This window comes from Bos javanicus, chromosome 13 (genome assembly GCF_032452875.1).
Source record: "Bos javanicus breed banteng chromosome 13, ARS-OSU_banteng_1.0, whole genome shotgun sequence".
Classification (NCBI taxonomy): Eukaryota; Metazoa; Chordata; class Mammalia; order Artiodactyla; family Bovidae; genus Bos; species Bos javanicus.
Genome location: NC_083880.1, coordinates 57,398,983 through 57,420,375, shown reverse-complemented (window position 1 = coordinate 57,420,375; position 21,393 = coordinate 57,398,983). Strand labels below are relative to the sequence as shown.

The following is a 21,393-nucleotide window of genomic DNA, read 5'->3' as shown; positions in this document are numbered from 1 at the left end:
CCTCTTCAGCACCTGTGGTGCGTACGCCACGTGGAGTCAAGCCTCTGGGCCGTTTCTTCCACCTGAAGTTGGCTCTGGTCCACAGATATACGTCTGCCTGGCTCCCAGCTCTGCGGACAGCTGGCTGCATCACTTTGGGAGTCCCTCAGGGCTGCGGTCTGTTGAGGGAGGGGCCCTAGCTCTGGCCACTGCTGTGAGCGGAGGGCGTTTGACTCCAGGAGCTCTCTGAAGGTGCACGGATGAAATGCAAAACCTCCTGGGACTGCGGAGAGGAAGGAGCTGCTGGACTGGCTGCCCCGCCCACCTGCTCCTCTCTCCGCAGAGCAGGTACACCTGAGTTGCAGGTTTGGGGACCCTGCGGATATGAAAGCTCTGTCTCTTCCTGACGCTGCCACTGCTCTGCATGTCTGGGAGGGTGTTTTGTGGATAATGACTCGTCTTATCTGCCTGGGACAGAGGCTCAGGGAGCCGGCCTGTAACTGAGTAACTGATTCCTCCCTGCCGCTCAGCCGTGCCCGAAGGCAGATACAAAGTCAGCCTAGACAACTCCTGTCTGGGCAAGTCTTCTCTCCTTTGATCCTTGGCACAAGCCTGTGAGGTGGGAATCCAATGCTGTCACCCATTTTACAGGTGGGGAGACTGAGGCTCCAGTGAGGACGAGAGACTTATACTCAGACTGAGGTTCATGGGTGGCAGGTTTGAATCTGGGATGTTCTCCTTTTTTATTGCCCCATAAAGTTTCCTGGCAAACACGTGATGCAAGGCCATGACACAAAAGCCTATTCATTTCTAAAAATAAGACTGACTTGTCCCCTCGTCCTGATAAAGAAATCTCTCACACTTTACAGCCAGGCTGGGGCTGACCCAGCCTCCCCACTTGCACAAGGAGAACACAGGTGAGTTTTCATTTACTGTGGACTTGCCTCCGAGCCCTCTCCTCCTTCTTGGCTCATGCCACGCTGCCTGCCCTCCACCGGCAGACGGAAGACACTTCCTATTCTCTCACCTCCCTGGGCTGAGCCAGGTCTTGGATACTGCCTTTATTGTGATGGGTGCTGGTGTGCTGGGAGGCATGTCTGGCTCGTGGGCAACATGGGTCCCTCGGCAGCTGCTCCTCTGTCCACACAGTCACTCGGTTAGATGTTCACGCTGACCCTGTGCTGTGAATGTGGTCCCCAAAAGCCATTGCCACCACACCCTCTGCTGGTCACACAGGCTGGCTTGGGAGGGGACTCGCCTCCTGGGGGTCACATTTGTGAGACTGGCCTGTCAGTCTCACCTTCAGAGCATGCCTCCCACCGTCCACTCAGCAGGTCCCATCAGGCCCACCCAGGAGCCTGCCCAGGAGCCCTTGGAGCGTGGCCTGCCTCGTTCACTGGATCCAGTCTTCTGGGACCCAGAAGGGAAGTTGGCAAGCATTCCGAGAACCTAGGATGTGCCACGTCATTGTCCCAGCCCTGGGGACACAGGAGTGTCAGTCCCCACCTGCCAGGAGTGAACATTCTGGTAAGGGGCCATGTGGAAACAGGAAGAGTGTCCAAGTAGAAAGAGCTGGATCCAGAGACGGGGCCTCTGGGAGTTTGCTCCGGGGTGGTTCTCTTAGCCATCCTGCGAGTTGGGGTTGACTGATGAGGACGCAGCTGATGGAAAGTGCTGGACTTTTCAAGCATGTGCAAGGACCTTGAAAGGCGGACACTCTGGGTAGGTGTGACCAAGTGGCCTCAGAGATGGCTGGAGAAGAAGGAGCTGGGCAAGGTCCCTGGGTGTAAACGCACCTCTCAGCTGCCCTGCTCTGGGATCTAAGGCCAGCTTCCTGCTTCCCAAAGGCCACTGTCCTCAAGTGCAAGGCTCCTCCTCCGCCACCAGGTCCCACCCAGCCCTCCCTTGTCCCTCCCTCCCTGGGTCAGGCCTGTGTCTCCGCCTCCTTTGGCTCCCTCCCTGCTCCCCACCCACCCCAGGGGTTTCCCCATCAATCGGAACAATGTATCAGCTGCGGTGAGAGGGGTGGTTTTACCCTGGTGGCTGCTGGTTTCCTGGGGAGCAGTGGTGAGGTCTTTATGCTCTATGAGTTCCCTCTGGGAGGAAGGATGGTAGGATGGAAGGCTGGGGGGTGGTGGTCAGTTAGAGGCTATTGCGGTTGTGGGCAGGAGAGCTGCTGCTGCTGCTGGTGGGTCACTGATTCTGCTGGAGAGATGCTGAGATGGGTGGCAGCGCTGGCAGGACCCAGTTATGGACCAGAGGTGAGGAGGAGGCCTGGCTAAAGGCTGTCTGGCCGACCTGCCTCTCCACACCCGGAATCATCTTTTTAGAACCATCTCTGGTTCTGCCGTGTCATCCTGGGACATGTGTCAACCAGTCAGGTCCCTCTCTGAGCTTCAGTCTCTTCCGCCAAATGAAAGAATCATCCCCTGACTTGTTCAGTCACTAAGTTGTGTCCGACTCTTTGTGACTCCATGGACTGCAGCACACCAGGCTCCTCTGTCCTTCACTATCTCCAGGAACTTGCTCAGATTCACGTCCATTGAGTCGGTGATGCCTTCTGACCATCTCATCCTCTGTCCACACCCCACTTCCCCTCCTGCCCTCAATCTTTTCCAGCATCCGGGGTTTTTCCAATGAGTTGGCCCTTCGCATCAGGTAGCCAAAGTATTGGAGCTTCAGCATCAGTCCTTCCAACGAATATTCAGGGTTCATTTCCTTTAGGGCTGACTGGTTTGATCTCCTTTCTGTCCAAGGGACTCTGAAGAGTCTTCTCCAGCACCACAACTCTAAAGCATCAACTCTTTGGCACTCAGCCTTCTTTATGGTTCAACTGTGATATCGGTACATGACTACTGGAAAACCACAGCTTTGACTCTACGGACCTTTGACTGGAGGTGGGTGCAGCAAGAGAGATGGTGGCAGAGCACTTGGTAAAGGGCACGGAAGGGAGGTTTGGCACATGAGTCTCTCCTCCCTGGAGGGCAGGAACCACATTTCCCACATTTCTGAGGTCCTTCAAGCTCTTCTGAGTTCCTCAAAGAGTATTCAGCCAACATTTGTTGGCTAAACAAATAGATTTCTGAGGCTTGTACAGCGGAGGTTGCTTGACAAACACTGGGCTTGAGGAAATATATATTTTTGTTTGATTTCATCTGTGTTGTGCTTATCTCTCTTTCTGCCACTGAACATGGCTTATCAGGAGCTGCACACCTTGGGAGATGGGAGAGATATGAACGAGAAGGTTAATGTTTCCATACACCTCAGAATCATGATGGCTCACGGGAAGCGTGTGTGTGTTTCCTCCTGCAAATAAGAGGTGCCACAGCCCAGGACGCTGATTCTCAATGTACCTAAGAGATGGCATGTCATCCCCACTTTGGACTTGAGGCTGGAGAGGGATGGGGAGCCATTGGCGTGGGGCACCCAAGGGAGAGAAGGTCTCAAACTCTTCCGTGGAGCTGGGCAGCCTGGCTTAAAGAAAAACAGTAACTAGTTTCTTGGTTATTTATTCTCTTCTTGCAGTTACTTATTCATTCTCCCAGAACTTTCTTTTACAGTAGGAGAATGCACGAGGAAGAGAGTACAAGCAAGTGGAACTCAGTTCATCTGATGATCTGCCCACATCCGCTGAGTCACTCCTAATGGCCCCTCAGATGTCATTTTCTTACTAAGACATTTGGAAATTTTTCTGCCTGTGAATCAGAAGCAAACATTGTAATTCACCAGTCTTCTCTAAGTTATGCAAGGAACTTTGATGTGCTCAGAAGTGGAAGCTCAGGGCGGATGAAATCAATGAATTCTCTGAGAACTTTGTTTTTCTCCTACTTGAAGTTCGTTTGCCAAGTGGAGGATGCGAAGAGCTCAGTCTGACCACTGGAGTCACCTCTGCAGGAAGTCTGGGAGCAGCTGATGTGGGGTTTCTTGATGACACTGGTTTTCCTTATCATCTTGGTCCTGTTCCCATAATAGACCCGAGTGTCATCCAGGAAGGGGCTTTCTGCCACAGCATCTTGTCGAGGGCTGTTCCTCACAACGAAGGGCTGGCCTGAGGGTGCTTAATCATCTCCAGGGTCCTCGGGTGTGTGGGGTCGCCCCCGGCGTGCAGGGGACGCCTGCCCTCTGCCCCCCGGAGCTCAGTTCAGGGCCTATCACTGTCACCTGCCTTTGTCACAGCCCTTCTTGGGGGAGAAGATGGCTTTGTCACTCATCACGGATGGTCGCTTTAAATCCCTTGCTGTGCTTCAGGGCAAGGGGTCACCTTCTGCCTGGCAGAAGTGCAGACCTTTGGTCACCCAGGGGGGCCTGTTCACCTGTGAGTCAGGAAGGGGGCACTCCCAGGGGCCTGAGAAAGCCACTGTGTCTCCACCGCCTCACTGGCTCTCGATGACCCGGCAGCCAGAGGGCTGCGTGTTCCCCAGGGGAGCAGGTACCTTCATAAATAAGGACAAAGGGGCAGAGACGGGCTGGTGTTAGCCCCACTGCGTGTCCTGCCTCTTGGTGCTCCCCAACATGCTAACTCCTGTGCCCTCAGCAGCTCAGGCCAGACACACAGTAGGCGCTCAGGACGCAGGCCCGGGAGACAGTGGCGTCTACACAGTCAGTTGCATCGCTGCCTTCCATCATGTGAAGCTGACTCGAAAAACACTGCCTGTGCAATGGTTGAGGGCTGCTCAGTTCTTACCGCAGACTTAGGCCTTGGGACCACTATTGGGCTTTCCAGGTTTGAGGGAGGTAGGCCCCCAATCCCAGCCTCCCTGCCTGGCATCCGCCCCCCCCAACTACCCCCCACCCCTGACAGCTCATGCCGCCCAGGCTGAGTAAACACCGCTGGCCCCACCGGAATCAGAGCAAACAGGGTTCCTCTTCTTCCCCCTTTTTGCCACCATTAACAGAAAAACCTTTTAAGCACTCATCTGGAATTCTGACAAACTCAGGTGACCCAAGGAGGGTGCTCCAGGGTGGAGGCTGGGGGCGCCCAGCTTGCTGGACTGCATTCCTCTGACATAGAGTGAATACGCAGGTGGAGGACACCCCCAGACCCTCCCAGCAGCTCTGCCCCCCTCCGCCTCCTGTAACTTTCCAAAGTAGGTCTGTGCTGACTCCACGTACCGTCCCTGTTCCCCAGAACCGTTCACACGGTCAGCCTGGATCACCTCCTAGGGAAGGAGGAGAGAGTCCCACCCCACCCGTTAGAACACACTGCTGAATAAACACATTATTGGCTGTGGGGAAGCTTGCCCTTCTGAGTGGGGCTGCTCACCCTCGCCCAGCTGTTGGTCTGCACTCAGCAAACATTGACTGAGGCACTTTGGGGACTCGAAGGTGAAGCGATGCAGCAACTCTCAGGCTGTTGGGGAGATAAGGCAGGAATATAAGTGATGAGCAAACAAGGCTGAGCGTTGGAAACTGCCACCAAAGCTCTGGGGCCACCGGAATGGGGGGTGTCCCTGACCCCCCAGGGTCTGTCTCCTGCTCCAGCCTCAGAGACGCAGGGGCCTGCCAGGCCGGGGGAGGATGGGGAGGGCAGGTGGGAGCACCGAGGGAAGAGGAAGGAGTAAAGGGGAGTGGGGTGACCTCCATGGGAGCTGAAAGGCTCATTCTGTGTGTGTGTGTGTATATATATTTCTTAATATATATTTAACTATATTTTGTTAGTTTCAGGTGTTTAGCACAGTGATTCTTTATTTTTTTAATAAATATCTATTCTTTTTCAGATTATTTTCCCATAAAGGTTATTACAAACTATTGGGTAGAGTCCCCTGTGCTGTGCAGTAGGTCCTTTTGGTTATTTACTTTATATACAGTAGTGTTTATCTGTTAATCCCAACCCCCTGGGACTTTCCTGGTGGTCCAGTGGCTAAGACTCCACTCTCCCAGTGCAGGGGGACCTGAGTTCACTCTCTGCTCAGGGAAATAAATCTCATATGCGGCAACTAAGACACAGCACAGCCAAAAAAAAAGGAAGACTCAACTTCTGAATTTATCCCTCCCTGCTGTATATTTTTTACTTTGTGAAAAATACTGCTAAGCACATGCATATTTCTTCTCTTGGATTTACACTGTCTCCTCTCTACCTTGGGGGCAGCCAAGTCTGGAGCCGACGCAGGTGTGAATGAAGTGGTCATTCAACTTGGAGCAGGAAGAACTTTCCAAACTAAGAGACATGTCTCAAGAGTCCTCATTTCTAAGTTTGGAAAGATTCACTAACTCTTAACACGTCCCAGTTTGCTTAACCTCTCTCTCCAAGTGTTACTCAGTCATTGTTGCCCTGCTGTTTCAGAGAAAGTTGCGTGGTGACCTTGAATACCTCAAAGTGTCTACTGAAAATAAGGGCTTGCATGTGCGTAGTCCCCAGGCCAAGATCAAGTTCAGGAAATAGAAGGTGGCTGCAATGTTATTATCCTATCTACACAGTCTGTGCTCAAACATCCACAGGTGTCTCCTTCGTGTCCCTTACAGCAACTCTTCCCTGGTCCAGGACCTGACCGAGGGTCATGGAGCTTTTAGTCTGCACGTGATGTGTGAGATCACCGGACAACAGACAGGAGTGGGCCTGCGGCAGGCACCATGGGACAAAGTCCTTCTTCCCTACCTGTGGGTTTCCCTCCCAGCGTTTGCCTCAGCTCTTCGCTCTGTGGTTGAACTCCTCCTGGGAGGACAGGAGACTATTTTTCCCAGAAAGTCCACTGGGGATAACTTCCCTGCTCATGTCACTGACCTCACATTGGGGTTTCCCAATGTGTAGGAAGGCATGTGGTTTAGGAGCTGATGGTCAGGCTGGGGCTTGCAGGGTGAGAGGTGATAGGCAGGGGGCTGATGGTGAGCCTCGTTTGCTGGGAACATGGGGCTGAGCATCTCCTGTGTGGCTGGCCCTCACTGGGTGTCAGGGAAACGTGGCTGGGACTCTGGGTCTGAGGGACTTCATCGTTTGGTAAAGGAACCAAAGTCAGTGAGACCCCCATGACGAGAGCAAAGGGGCAACAGAGCAGAGTTGGGGGGGCGGTGCAAAGGGACAGCCAGGCTGTGTCCTGGGCAGAAAGGTGGGTGGGGCAGTCACAGGCTTTTATGTTAAAGGGGGCCTTTTCATGTCAGGGAGGGGCGAGTGACCGCCAGTATGAACAATGTGCTGGGAGACAGCAGTCGTGGGTTGAAAACCCCAAGGCCCAGTGTGGAGGAGGGAATATTCCAGAACCCTGACCATGCAAGACCAAAGTCTCGAGGGGATGCTGAGATGGAAGCCTGGAGCCAGGTTAGCAAAGGCCTTGATGGCAAGCTGGAGAGTTTAGATCTTATGTCTCCATTCTGGTTTCCCAAACTCCCAAGAACATGTCACCCATACAAATTTGGCCAAGCTGAAAAAGCAAACTTTCTCTTATTATCATTCTACTATTGGGCTTCCCAGGTGGCGCTAGTGGTAAAGAACCTTTGGAGACATAAGAGACTAGGTTCGATCCCTGGGTCGGGAAAATCCCCTGGAGAAGGGCATGGCAACCCACTCCAGTATTCTTGCCTGGAGAATCGTCATGGACAGAGGATCCTGGTGGCCTACAGTCCATAGCGTTGCAAAGAATTGGACACGACTGAATGACTTAGCAAGTTTTTTTTTTCTATTAACATTAGAATATGCAACATAAAAATAAGAACTGTCCATCTATGTTCCACCTCAGCGCCATCAGTGGCTTTTAGAAAAAGCACAGCTGAAGACGAGGGAGCCATGGCAAGTCTAGAGGGAGGATGGGGCGATGTCTAATTGGTTGTATGTATGGCTGTAGTGAAGCCACTTCATACTCTGGAATTTGTGGACTCATCTGTCATGCAATGCATTTAGACAAATGGATTTCTAATAATACAACTGGCTTGGGTGGGAAAGGTCTCTGGAGGTGGTCCTGGTCGCCCCAGTGAGCCAGGAGTCTGACCAACTGGGGACCCAGAGCTAGTGCTGGTGCCCAGAGTCTACCATGCAATGCCGAGGCCTGGTGCCAGTCTTGTAGGCAGCGCACACAACAGCAGCCTTTGGTCTTGAACTCTAGGAAATGATCGGGCAATATTCCGTGTTGGGAGAGGAAGAACTCCCCCTTCACAAGGATGACAGAGCAGAGAGGGGCAGGGGCTGGGCCTCCAGGCTGGACACACCCTTGGGTCACTGCGGGAGGCAGCCTGGTCAGTGGGTCCTGTCACTGCGATGACCAGAGTTGTGTAAGGCTTGTGGCGGTGACCAGCAGCTCTCCCAGACTGGGGACTCGCTCCAGGCAGGTCTGATCCTTGGGTGCAGAGCAAGGATGCGTGAGATTGTACACATCCAGATTGGCCAGTGTGGCAACCAGATTGGAGCCAAGGTAAGGAATGTCCAGTTACTAGTGTTGGCCTGTCCATGATCCATAGCATAGCCAGCTCAGAAAAGCCCCTAAGGTAGCAGGGAGGACCTGAGCCCAGCAGATCCATGCACTTGTCCAGTGTCTGACTTACTGATGTCAAACGACGCCTTTAGTGGTTAAAGAGACTGAGGGCATAGGAAAAGGCTTAAAGGGTAAATCTAACTCCTGTTAATTCTGTGGACAGTTCTGTGTGTATAAAACACCTGTCAATCGTTTTTACTTTGATCACCTCTGCGTTCATATCTAAAACCAGTAATTTTGTCTCAAAATAGTTTTCCAAAATTTCTTGGGAAAATTTTTCCACTGTATCACTAAGATAGCTTTCCCTCCCCTCCTGTATTTATGTTCCAGTTTAAAAAGATCAACTACTATTTTATTTTGAATGCAACCAAAAATCAAAGTGGTAAACCTAAAATTTTTTGGGTTCAGCAGCAGAAATAATTAAAATATATCCTTTGTGATATAAGTTTTTCTCCTCCTCCATCACATTTTTCTAAAAAGTACTTGGTTCTATTGACCAATGCTAAAAAACAGATACCAGAGCCCAATACCTCCAAGTCTAAGTTTTAAAAATTTATTTTTTTAAAGATTTATTTATTTATTTTTGGCTGTGGTGGGTCTTTGCTGCTGCACATGGGTTTTCTCTAGTTGTATGCAGCAGTGGCCACTCTTCATTGCAGTAGGGCTGGATGGGGGAAGCTTCTCATTGCAGTGGCTTCTCTCGTTTCAGAGGATGGGCTCTTGGGAGCCTGGGCTTCAGTAGTTGTGGCTCACAGGCTTAGTTGCTCCATGGGATGTGGGATCCTCTCAGACTAGGGATCGAGTCGGTGTTCCTTGCATTTCAAGGTGGATTCTTAACCACTGGACCGCCAGGGCAGCCCTCTTCAACTCTAATTTTAGAGTGATTGGTTCTACTATGAAACAGCTGTCTGATTATTCTCTTTACTATTTTGAAATTACTTCTACTAGTATGAATTACATTAAAAACTTTATTGCATTACAACTTGAAAGTTTATATGTGATAAGATGATGTAAAATTTACCATCTGTAACCATGTTTAAGTATCTACTTCAGTAGTGTTAAGTACATTCACACTGTCATGTCTCCAATCTCCAAAATGCTTTTCTTGATAAACTGAATTTAAAATCCTTTTTTCTTGAAAAACTGAAACTTGGTGCACACCATTAAACACTGCCTCCCCATTCCTCTCCCCTGCTCCTGGCACCTGCTATTCTACTTTCTGTCTCTATGAATTTCATGAACATATAACAGTATTTGGCCTTTTGTGAGTGGCCTGTTTCACATAGCATAGTGTCCTCAGGGTCCATCCCTGTTGTAGCACATGTCAGAATTTCCTTCCTTTTTAAGGCTGAATAACAATCCAGCTGTATAGATAGATCACGTTTGTTTATTCAGTCATCTGTCCATGGGCAGCTGGATTGTTTCCAAATTTTGGCTACTGTAACTAACGCAGCTATGGAAAAAATGAAAGTCTTTTAATACAGGTGTTTAAAACCCGGGGCAAAGAAAATGACCGCTTACAAGGAAGATGTCATCCTTCCTTGATGGAGTGATAAGACGTTCAAAATTAAAACACACAGAGAAGGGAGGCATGGGCCCTTACTGCTCTGAATTTGGAAGATAAGGTGAAGATAGGATCCAGGCAGGGAGTGCAGGGTCTAGGCAGGGTCTCAGCTCTGGGTCCAGAAATGTGCTGCCTAATGGTTAAAGACCCAGCAAAAACTTATTATTTGGGGCCATAAGAACTTTTAAGCCATATTTTTTTTTAGTCTCACTCCTGATTTTATTTTTTGGTATTTAAAAAAACTTTTAATTGGAGGATAATTGCTTTACAGTGTTGTGTTGGTTTCTGCCATACAGCAATGTTAATCATCCATAAGTATAAACAAGACATTTAATTTGTGGTTTCAGAGGACTTTCTTTTTTTTCTGCTGATAATTTACTATAAAACAGAGTCTTATATTAATAAGATCAAGGCTAAGCAGAGCTATCATTCATAAATGTGGTTAGAAAAACAGCCTTGGGGATTGAACATAAACAAATACATTTTCATGTATATTTGTGCTTCTCCAGGGTAATGAAAAGGGGCCATTTCAGTAACTGTATCCATAAAAGCCTGGCACATATCTATATAAATAATATGTGTATGTGACTGAAGGTATAATATGTTTCAAATAGTTACCAGAAAATGGCTATGCATAATTTTGAATTGAGGTCATATCTGATCATCCAAAATGCACGCTGTTTAAAAGCATGCATAGGTGTCCTCGTGATGGGCTTTTGGGAAAAACTGCATGAAAATAAATCCGCAAAGTGGAATGAGATGTTATCGTGCAGTCAGATAAGAATTCAGTTTATTTTCATTTAATGGGATCTATACTCTGCTATCTGGATGCATTGTAAGGATGCAAGTGTAGAGATACACTGTCTGATGTGAAATTCTAAAAGAACAGCATTAATGTATACAAGGGCCTGAATTTCACAAAAACGAAATCCAATTTGACATTTTATGTGTTGTATTGAAGCATTTCAGGTGGATATAAAATGCAGTCTTCATCTTCATGGCTAGCAGCAGGGACAAAGCATAAATTTAGGAAAGGGCGGGCAGGTGGGAAAAGGGCCCCAAAGATAAATCTCAGGGAGGAAAGCGGACCCAGAGCCCTTGCTTCCTGTCTTTCTGCTCAATCTGCCGGCTCCAACGTGGCCTTCAGCAGGATCCCTCTGCACACTGAACTTCTCTCCTTCTGCTTTCAGTTCTGGGAGGTGATTGGAGAGGAGCATGGGATAGACTGGGCCGGGAGCTACTGCGGGGACAGCGCTCTGCAGCTGGAGAGGATCAGCGTGTACTACAATGAGGCCCATGGTAGGACGCCGCACTGTTGGCCTCGGTCACCAGCCCCGGGGACACAGCAGAGACAGGAGGGCCTGCGAGACCAGAGGGACAGGCGGGTGATGTTCTGAGAGCTACAAAGGGTAGCCCTGGCAAGGCTGTCTCTGGTCACTGGAGGGCCACACTGCCAACACAGACTGTTTAGACCCTGACCTTCCTTTCTGGTTTTTATTATTTTATTTTTTCCCTTATCTTCCTTTTCTGGTTTTTATTTTTTAATTATTATTATTATTATTATTTTTTGCCATGCTATGTGGCTTGTGGGATCTCAGTTTCCGGTCCAGGGATTGAACCTGGGCCCTGGGCAGTGAGACTGCAGAGTCCTAACCACTGCACAGCCAGAGAACTTTCCCTTTCTGGTTTTTAAATACAAAGTAGAGTCAGTTCCAATAGGAACAAAATCCTCATCACTGGCAAGAGAACAAACAAAATGGACAATGGTGGAAGAAGTGATTTCTGAAGCTTTTTACAGATTTCTGTGATTGTTGTCGGGGTCCAAGCTATCACTGCCAGTCTATCTACCCAAGACACTTTCTAGAAGGACTTCTCCCCCTCACCCAGGTTCTACTTTGATGAAACATGAACCTTCAGAAAAATAAGTTAGAAGTTTGCTAACTTCATATCTTTCTATGCAGGTAAGAAGTATGTGCCCCGAGCAGTCTTGGTGGATCTGGAACCCGGGACCATGGACAGCATCCGATCCAGCCGAGTGGGGGCCCTCTTCCAACCGGACAGCTTTGTCCACGGTAGGTTTTTCTGGAAGGTTCCACCGGGGAGAGAGCAAGAGTGCCTCCTGGAGGTGTGCATCCTCCCCAGCCCCCATGCCCGGTCCTGGGGGGGGTGGGGGTGGAGAGGGGTGTGACCGAGTCCCCTGTGCCCACAGGTAACTCTGGGGCCGGTAACAACTGGGCGAAGGGCTACTACACAGAGGGCGCCGAGCTGGTGGACAGAGTGCTGGACGCAGTGCGCACCGAGGCCGAGGGCTGCGACTGCCTGCAGGGCTTCCAGCTAGTGCATTCGCTGGGTGGGGGCACGGGGTCAGGGATGGGCACACTGCTGCTGGGCAAGATCCGCGAGGAGTACCCCGACCGCATCCTGAACTCGTTCAGCGTGATGCCCTCACCAAAGGTGTCGGACACTGTGGTGGAGCCCTACAATGCCGTGCTGGCGCTGCACCAGCTTGTGCTCAACTCTGACGCCTGCTTCTGCATCGACAACGAGGCGCTCTACGACATCTGCTTCCGCACGCTGCGGCTCAGCACGCCCACCTACGGGGACCTCAACCACCTGGTGTCCCTCACCATGAGCGGCATCACTACCTCTCTGCGCTTCCCGGGCCAGCTCAATGCTGACCTGCGTAAGCTGGCCGTGAACATGGTGCCCTTCCCGCGCCTGCACTTCTTCATGCCCGGCTTCGCGCCGCTCACGGCCCAGGGCAGCCAGCAGTACCGCGCGCTAACCGTGGCCGAGCTCACCCAGCAGATGTTTGACGCCCGCAACACCATGGCTGCCTGCGACCCCCGCCGCGGCCGCTACCTCACCGTGGCCTGCATCTTCCGGGGCCGGATGTCCACGAAGGAGGTGGACGAGCAGCTGCTCAACGTGCAGACCAGGAACAGCAGCTGTTTCGTGGAGTGGATCCCCAACAACGTCAAGGTGGCCGTGTGCGACATCCCGCCCCGGGGGCTGAGCATGGCGGCCACCTTCATCGGCAACAACACAGCCATCCAGGAGCTGTTCGGCAGGATTTCCGAGCATTTCTCGGCCATGTTCAAGAGGAAGGCCTTCGTGCACTGGTACACCGGTGAGGGGATGGACATCAACGAGTTTACTGAAGCTGAGAGTAACATCCAGGATTTGGTGTCCGAATACCAACAGTTTCAAGATGCCAGAGCAGATGTGGAAGAGGAGGAGATCGGGGGGGAAGCAGAAGTGGAACCGGCAGATAAGGAACATTAACTGCGAGAGGCCCTGCCTGAGGCTGGCTCTTCCGGAGCGCTTTCTATTAGGATGAGCAAGTCACCCCTGGGAAGGCAGGCCGATTCTGTACTGCGACACAGAGACCCACCTGCAGCCACTCAGCCTTAGCTTTGATGGGGGATTTCGGAGGGGGGGTGGGGGGGAAGTACTGACAGGCACTAGGGTCTTGAAGAGTGTGGTATTCTATGCACAAGCTTGATTTTATTCTTTTTAGTAGGCAGGTGAATTAACTGTAAAGTGCTCCCTTTGTTTAAAGATTTGATTTGGCTGTTTGCTATGTGTGGAGATGGACTGTGTGGATGGGGTGGGGGAACCCCTGCAGGCGAGGTTAAGTTGTATAGGCATCAGCTACCCTGGTAAGTGCCTGGGGATCTGTACTTGTTGGGATCTTGGGACTGTTAAGGCTCTCACTGTAGGTTCTCTCTCAATGCATGGCCTGCTGCCCACTTGTTCACATCTGCTGACCTCCAGGAAAGTCAGGTGACTGCTTGATGTTTGGGAGCCACACAGGAAAACAGGAGTCAGTGACCACTAGTAAATTGTGGAGATTGTGTGTACACTTCAGCGTACCAACTGCAAAAAGGAAAAGGGAGGAAAGGAAAGTGGGAGTCCTTCCCGAAAAAATACCCAGGCAAAAAGCCCCACAAAATGACAACTCCAGTCTTCTGATCTTTATGTCTGAATAGCCACCTTTTAAAAATATTTTTAAATTGGCTGTGCTGTGCAGCATGTGCGCTCTTTAGTTCCCAGTCCAGGAACTGAACCTGCATGCCTTGCACTGAGAGCTCAGAGTCTTAACCACTGGTCCACCAGGAAGTGCCCTGTATAACTAGCTCTTAACATATATGTAGATACTTTAAAGTTTCTTATTAATGTTTAATTCTGGGAATTCATTCATCATCTTTGGTTCTTCTTGTAAAGGCTATTTTGAAATGCCCTTTTCACTTGAATGCAGAAACCCTCCTGAAGGGGCTTTGCAGCCACCCTGCTCTTTAGAGGGCACATGCAGGCCCAGCGACCACTGAAATGGAGGAATTAAGCAGCGGTGGCTGTAGTGTCCTTCGAGGTTATGGAGGACACTGTCTCATTAGGGAACTTTTACAGTTCAAATTAATTTGCAGAAGTTGCCATAAATGTTTGCATGATGACACAGCTTTAGCCATTACACGATTTTAATCTGTTCACATTACAACGGACCAAATACACAAGAGCGTAATCAAATCATCCATAACTTCTTAATTACAGTTTACCTATTTCTGACATATTGCACTGCCATCCCATCCATGAAAGGTTTTAATGGCTTTCTAGAATTACCACAGAGTTATCCAATTGGATCCATGGGCAGCCAGTGATGGGAGGAACTATCTACTTGCAGGCAACTGGGTTTTCATCTCCTACTTGCTTTGTAACCTGCAGTAATAGGGCAGCCAGTGGGTGGGTGATAGTAGCTCATTTTGAGAAACTTCACTCTCTTCACGTGCGTATCACGAGGAAATAACCAAAATATGCACCAAGAGAAAAATTCTCTCGATGTTTGTATTGTGACATGCCTTTTATCTACAGAATTAAAAAAAATAAAGTTTTAAACACTTTCTACTTGTGGTTCAAAAAGCACTAAAACCGAAAGCAGATTTAATAAGAAACTGCACCTGAATTACTTAGAGTTCATAACTTCTTTAGATGCTAAAAAGAAACATAACCTGTGATTACATAAGAATTTATACGCATGCTTCCTCTGGCACTTTTTTCACTTTCTCAAATCTAAAAAGGCAATTAAATAGATGCAGAAAAGGATACAGATCTAAAGTTTAAAAAACACCAACAAAAACCCTGCTGATTTATATTACTGTAAAGATTTTTGTTTGCTCAATAGTAATCATTAAAGTACAAAGAAATTCAATTTTAAATGGCTAAATTGCTTTATTTCAGACTAAGTAAATTCCTTTTCTGGGAGCCTAACTGCCCAGACTTATTAATGTTGAGTAGTTAAAAATATTTCAAAATGCATCTCACTATCCTACTCTTGTCTGGTGAAGTGAAAGTTGCTCACTTTCACTTCTGACTCTTTGCGACCCCATGTCTATGGAATTTTCCAGGCCAGAATACTGGAGTGGGTAGCTGTTCCCTTCTCCAGGGGATCTTCCCAACCCAGGGATCAAGCCCAGGTCTCTCCTATTGCAGGCAGATTCTTTACCAGCTGAGCCACCAGGGAAGTCTAAGAATACTGCAGTGCAGTAGCCTATCTATTCTCCAGGGGATCTTCTCATCCCAGGAATTGAACTGGGGTCTCCTGCACTGCAGGCAGTTTCTTTATCAGCTGAGCTAAGTAGATATAGATTAAAAAAAAAAAAAAAGCAACACACACTAAAACCAAAAGAAATCTGTCCCAATTTTGAAAGGCCTCTTCCTTTAGCTGTACAGTGGTTACAGCAACATTGGTCTCTCCAAGACCGAGATGGTAGACTCAGGATTTTAGAGCATGTTTGATTCCTTCACTTCACACACAAGAACCTTGTTTGAATGAGGAGACTGAATCCCTCACAAGTCACGCAGGTGGTTAGTGAAATACCCACAACTTGATCTGACCAGGCCCCCTGGTATTCTGGACACAGTGGTCCTGCCAGCTACCCAGTGGGGCGTGACGCAAGGCCTCATGGTAACAGTTCAGGATTTTTTTAATCATGGAGAAAGAACCGCACAGAATCTCTACTGAGCAGTGAATCTGTCCTTTACTCAGTTAACTTTAATCCTTTCCTTATCACAAGGCCTGTCCCTAAGTCTCGACTCTAATTATTCCATCTGCCTCCTGAATAAAATGACTTATCTCTAATTAACTTGGCTGGAAATGATTCAGCCCTTTGCCTATCAGTTACTTTATTCGTCTGGTATCAGAGGCCCCATGGCCTTGTGAGTCATTTGTTTCTGTCCCAGTAATGAAAGATGCCTCCTGGTACCTTAATTGTGGGGACTGAAGCATGACAACTGAGGGGCCCTGACTTCAAAAGCTCAGGACAAAAGCCTCAGGCACAGGGCTCAAGGGGCTCCTAAGCTGCTTCTGTTCAGCACCCCCGCTCCTCTTTGCATGCCCTGTGCCGAGAATGAGATAAAACTTACATACAGGTCAAGAGTCTGGGGCAGGAAGTCCTCTCCAGAAGCCAAGAACAAAAACGTTCTCTTGGGCTCGTCCTCAGCGTGGCTGAGTGGCCCTGATAAATTATATAGTGAGCTTAAGTATCAAGGTGAGAGCCGTTCCTGGGGCAGAAGCTGAAGTGTTTCAAAATTTCCTGTCCAGCTGTATTTCTCCATTCTCCAGAAGTGGTTAACAATCAAGCAGTTCTAACTCTGCAGTGGGATTTTATTTAGCCAAGTGCTTTCAAGTTTCAAAGAAAGAGCAACACTGCACTTGCAAAAATTCTTATCTCTAAGTATTTAAAGGGTAAATGAATTACCCCAAAAAGTACACTGGACGGCTGTCATAAGCACGCCTGAGACCTGCAGTCCAGAGCCTTAGATTTTCATGTCAGCTCAGCCATCAACTCTGTAAGCAAGTTAATGAGTGGTTTTGTCTAGTTTCCTATGAGAAACACTCCCAGGATATAAAAGTTCATTTATAAGACAAAGTAAAAGATATTTTGTGCTTGATAATTTCAACATTAAAAGTACTCCTCTGTAGGTTTTAAGTGCATGATAAGAAATGAATACCACAATTTAGTATTTTGTTTCCTAATCTGTTTTAATAATCATTCTCACTTAGTCTACTGGCTAAGTGGCACCACGTGGATACGACAGGTGCCTGCAAAGGAGGATGAGGCCAGCAGACAACCCACTTCCCCTCCCCCACCCCTGGCCACTAGCTCTGACATGATGTCTGCAATTTGAAGATAAGGAGTAAGACAGCTTTGATGACAGAGCCCAATTCTGTCAATTTATGTCATGAAAAAGAGCACTATTTTGAGACATTTTCAAAATGTCTCCTGGATCCCTTTGGTCACTAGATATGACATCTCTTCTTCCTTTAACTTTTTGGGTTTTTTTTTTTTTTGGCGGCTGTGGGATCTTTGTTCCCCAACCAGGGATTGAACCCATGCCCCCTGCAGCTTGGAGTGCTAACCACTGGATGGACAGAAGTCTCTGTTCTCCTTTTATCATATTCCTGCAGCCGTGCAGATGGCTCCCATAAAGAAGAAGTCTGACAGAAATCAAAAACCAACAGCTAGAGTGAACTGTACTTTAATTCACTGGCATTGTCAATCTATGAACAAGACAGGTATTATTTTGTTTTTTTTCCATGAAGGGAGATGGTTTCCAATCTGCTATAATATGTGCCCACAGCTTCACCTTGAACATGCAGCATTCAGGCTGTACTCAGGGTCTAGAAGGAAAAGAGAAAATCCAAGTTGCTAGTCCTTTTGTTTTCTTAAAAATCCAACACAAATAGGGGAAATAACTTCCTTACAACAAGCTGTATAATACGATTGCGGCTTCAGTTCACTTGGCTGGTGATAAACCTTGGCTCTCAGATGTAAAAAGTGTGGGTTCACCTGAGAGGCCCTAGCCAAAGAGGCACTTCCTTGCTAAATAAAGCCAAACACTCTCCCCACAGTTAAGAAACACTCTGTCTTTAGAAGACGTTGAGGCAGTGGGGACTCATTCCCTGTACAAGGTATAGACAGTGGTCACTGTGCTGTTTACTGGAGCCAAACCCTACTTCCTGGCCCCAAGGACATCGCAAGGTTGAGGGCAATCGAAGCAGGGTTTGGATCAGCCATGCTGCAGGCAGAAGTGGGGTGATTTTTCTCAGTTAGCTCACTGTTAAAACAAAAACAACCCAACCTAAAGGTCTCATTCCTCAGAATGATGAGATTAGACAGAGAGCCCCAACAGAAACAGGGCTCAATTCAAAACACTGCATCTCCAGACTTGTAATAAAATATTTACTAATTTAAAATGAAAATGAAGAATGCTTAGGGGAGACAGTTCCAATAAGTAAAACTGCTCATAACCACAAGCTGCCAAAGGATTAATATTTATCACATTTCCTGGCTACTGCTGAAAATTTTTTTTTAAAGCAAAACAAGAAAATTAAATCTGAAAAACATCCCTCTGGTAATTTGCCTCACTTTATCTTTGAAATAATAATGTCAAAAAAAGTGGTTTAGAGATCAAATCACTTTAGTAGTTTGAACTTATCAACTGTACGAAACTGTCTTACTTTGCAATGCCAACATCAGAGGTGAAATGAACCAAACTCTGAAAGCATAATAAATTTAGCAAAACAGTATTCACTGCAGGGTCTTGATGATTTTAATGCTTGATAAGAAATCAGGACCCTTGCCTGTACTGGCAGCCCTTATGCTTGAGAACACTAGCAGATGTGGGGAAAATAAACTCTTAAAGAAGAGTAATTTTTCAAGCTTCTGAAGTAGTTACATAACTCCAATAACAATTATAAAGTTGGGAGTTTATCCTCCAAATATTTGATTTTGTGTAGACAAATGAAACAGGTTTAATTAAAATAAGATGGCCAATGGCTCTTTACCTAAGCTTCGCTAAATGAACTAAAAATCAATGTGGCAATTACTTCTGCTTGTCAGGGCCTCCCAGTGACATTCTTTGATTAAACCATGGGACTTCTACAACCTGTGTGCCTCAAATTATCATCCCACTAACTCTAAACGTACCAACTGACCAAACATGGACAGCTATTTTTGAGAGCTGAAATTCGATTTTTTAAAGCTTTCTAAAAACTTACGGTGCAACTCTTTTTCTAAATGTATCAGTAACTTACAGATTATTCCTTTTTCACTTTCACAATTTTTATGGTGCTGCCAGAAGTCTTCATGGCGTTTGCTTTGAATTCAGTCTTCAGTGCATCTCTGACTGCTTTTGCACAGATCTGGGAGTATCGGATGTAGCTGGGAGGAAATGAGAGAGCAAGAAAGCTAATAATCAATGATCCAGCCAGGCTGGTTGTGTGACTGTGCTTTTGTTTTCCTGCCTATACTTTTGGTTTCATTGTACATTATTGTAGAACTGAACTTTAAATGAATGACGCAAAAGGAATATATACAAAGAGAAATAAGACCAGAAAGAAATGTATCAAAGCCTTCATTGGTATTAGAATGGGAGATTTTTTATTTTTCTTTGCACTGTTTTCTCTTCAATACATATGAATTTGAACTAAAAGATGCATAGATTTATTAGAGGGAAAAACCCACAGCACAGTCCTAAATGTTAACAAAGGGTATAACATGACTGTACTTTTTCCCATTTGATTTCAACATTTTGTCTTTTATTATTCTTACAAGATAAAGCATACATAATTAAAAGACGAAAAAAACACACCTATTTTGAATGAAAAGAGCTCTACTTCTGATTATTTAAAGGTTTTCCTCAGAATACTGGATTCTGATTCACAGGTGTGCCATTGAAAATAACTTCCCAATCAAAGTTTCTAAGTTAAACTGAGAAGCCCTTAGAGAACATCATCAATTCGAGAGAAATATCTGACAGCCTGCTTCCTGTTTGCTACGTGGGACTCCCATCAACACCTTATTTTCCAGGAGATGTAAGCTCACTTTTAACACTCTTTGAAAACAGGAAGGGGAGTTTGCTGCTGACTATTTTCTCATATTTTCAGGTTTGTTTTTTGGGGGACCAGAGATAGGAGTTCAGATTCTTGCTTCCACTCCTAGGAATTGGTGACCTTTGCATCTTTTTGTCTAATTTGCTCACCTGTAAAAACAACAGCACAAAGCAGAAGGATAACAATATTTGTCCCACTGGTGGCTGGGAGGATGAAAGACCAAGTGAGGTGAGCAGGTCTGCCCCACCTATCACGTGGTAGGTGCTGCCTCTGAGGGGGACCATCATGCCTCCAATCCTACAGAACTCTACCTCGACCTTGAAAATCAGCAAACTCTTGGGTTGCCCAGTCATATACCCACAGGTCACCATTAGGAGGTGCTACTTAATCTAGTCAAGTAACAAGGTGTGTTAACCTGAGCCAGGTGAGCAGCTCAATCGGGTGTACGGGCAAAGAAACCAGGTGTGACACCTAGATCCACGGTTTCTCCATCTCACCAGAAGCCGTGGCCTCCAGTGTGTTCCATATTCTGGCTTCCCAGGAGCCACCACTCACCTGTGGCAGAGCTCTTTACACCTTATCAAGGGCTTTCACCCGTTTTACCAATAAACCTGACAACAGGAGTTAATTTTTAATGATGCTAGAAAGAAACAGCTACGGTGACCGTGGTTACACCCAGAGAACCCCTCCGCTCTCTCGAGCTCTGTTACTTCCAGAACCTCAACTGAGTCCAATTCAAAGGCCAAAGGCCGCGCGGGTGAGAAGCGCCGTCCTTGAGAAGACATGGCACTTGTCGAGGGCGCTCTTGGGAGCACGCAGGTGCTCGGTGACACTCGGCAGGTGCCGGCAGGTGCTCGGGCCCCGGCGGCCGTGACCCTGGCCCAGCGTCTGCAGGCCGCCATCTTGGGACCTCACTCGCCGTGCCGACCCCCATCCGCGAAGCGCCCGGCGTGACCTCCGACCCCGGGCCGCCCCGTACCTCCCCGTGCCCCAGAGGTCCGCCTTTCCCGAGGCCTGGCCCTACCTGAGTCCAGCCTGTCGCCAGTACGCCACCATGATGTCGCGAGAGGGGGCGCGTCGGGCCGAATCGCGAAGACCTGTCAATGTCGGCTCGGCGCGCGGCCCGGCTGCCGGAAGGTCAGGTCTGAGAAGCGGAAGGGGCGGGGCTCCGAGGCTGCCAGTCCCGCCCCGCCTTCCCGGACGGCCTCACCGCCTCGTCGCAGAATGCTCCCCGCGCCGTGAGCCAATAGGGGCGCGCGACCCGTGCCGCGGTTGCCAATGCAGGTGTGCCTCGCGGGTTTCCGTAGTAGCCTTGCCGGGGCTAGAGGGGAGGCGTGACCGCCTGGCTCCGGTAGCGCGGGACTTTGAACCGCGTCGAGGCCCGTGTTCTGGGCGCGCCACCCTTTTCCCGCCCCGGGACCCGACGGCCGGGTCCGGACCTTGACGACGCGCCAGCACTACCGTCCCGAGTTAACAGTTAACCATGGCAAGCCGACCCTCGACAGTTCTGGGGTTTCAGGCCAGCCCAGGGTGGGTAACCAGACCAGGCAGCAGAGCCC

The 21,393-nt window shown here is 48.4% G+C and overlaps 2 protein-coding genes across 4 annotated transcripts; one reads left to right on the top strand and one right to left on the bottom strand.

The window, feature by feature from the left end:
• The first annotated feature begins 794 nt into the window (after positions 1 to 794).
• TUBB1 (tubulin beta 1 class VI) lies at positions 795 to 13,362 on the top strand. 3 transcript variants are annotated; one of them, XM_061437023.1, is made up of 7 exons: positions 795 to 896; positions 1,314 to 1,506; positions 2,736 to 2,876; positions 3,182 to 8,318; positions 11,133 to 11,241; positions 11,904 to 12,014; positions 12,152 to 13,362. In XM_061437023.1, exons 4-7 carry the CDS (start codon positions 8,262 to 8,264, stop codon positions 13,225 to 13,227), a joined length of 1,353 nt encoding a protein of 450 aa, XP_061293007.1. In that variant the 5' UTR covers positions 795 to 896; positions 1,314 to 1,506; positions 2,736 to 2,876; positions 3,182 to 8,261; the 3' UTR covers positions 13,228 to 13,362. The 3 variants fall into 3 exon arrangements, with proteins under 3 accessions (XP_061293007.1, XP_061293008.1, XP_061293005.1); XM_061437024.1 differs by lacking the exons at positions 795 to 896; positions 1,314 to 1,506 and adding an exon at positions 1,646 to 2,046; XM_061437021.1 differs by lacking the exons at positions 795 to 896; positions 1,314 to 1,506; positions 2,736 to 2,876; positions 3,182 to 8,318 and having other exon boundaries at positions 8,334 to 11,241.
• A 4,100-nt stretch (positions 13,363 to 17,462) lies between these two features.
• On the bottom strand, positions 17,463 to 20,990 carry ATP5F1E (ATP synthase F1 subunit epsilon). The gene is made up of 3 exons (XM_061437028.1): positions 20,859 to 20,990; positions 19,037 to 19,163; positions 17,463 to 17,620 (listed from the first exon to the last, which is right to left on the bottom strand). Exons 1-2 carry the CDS (start codon positions 20,888 to 20,890, stop codon positions 19,040 to 19,042), a joined length of 156 nt encoding a protein of 51 aa, XP_061293012.1. The 5' UTR covers positions 20,891 to 20,990; the 3' UTR covers positions 17,463 to 17,620; positions 19,037 to 19,039.
• Positions 20,991 to 21,393: the final 403 nt, after the last annotated feature.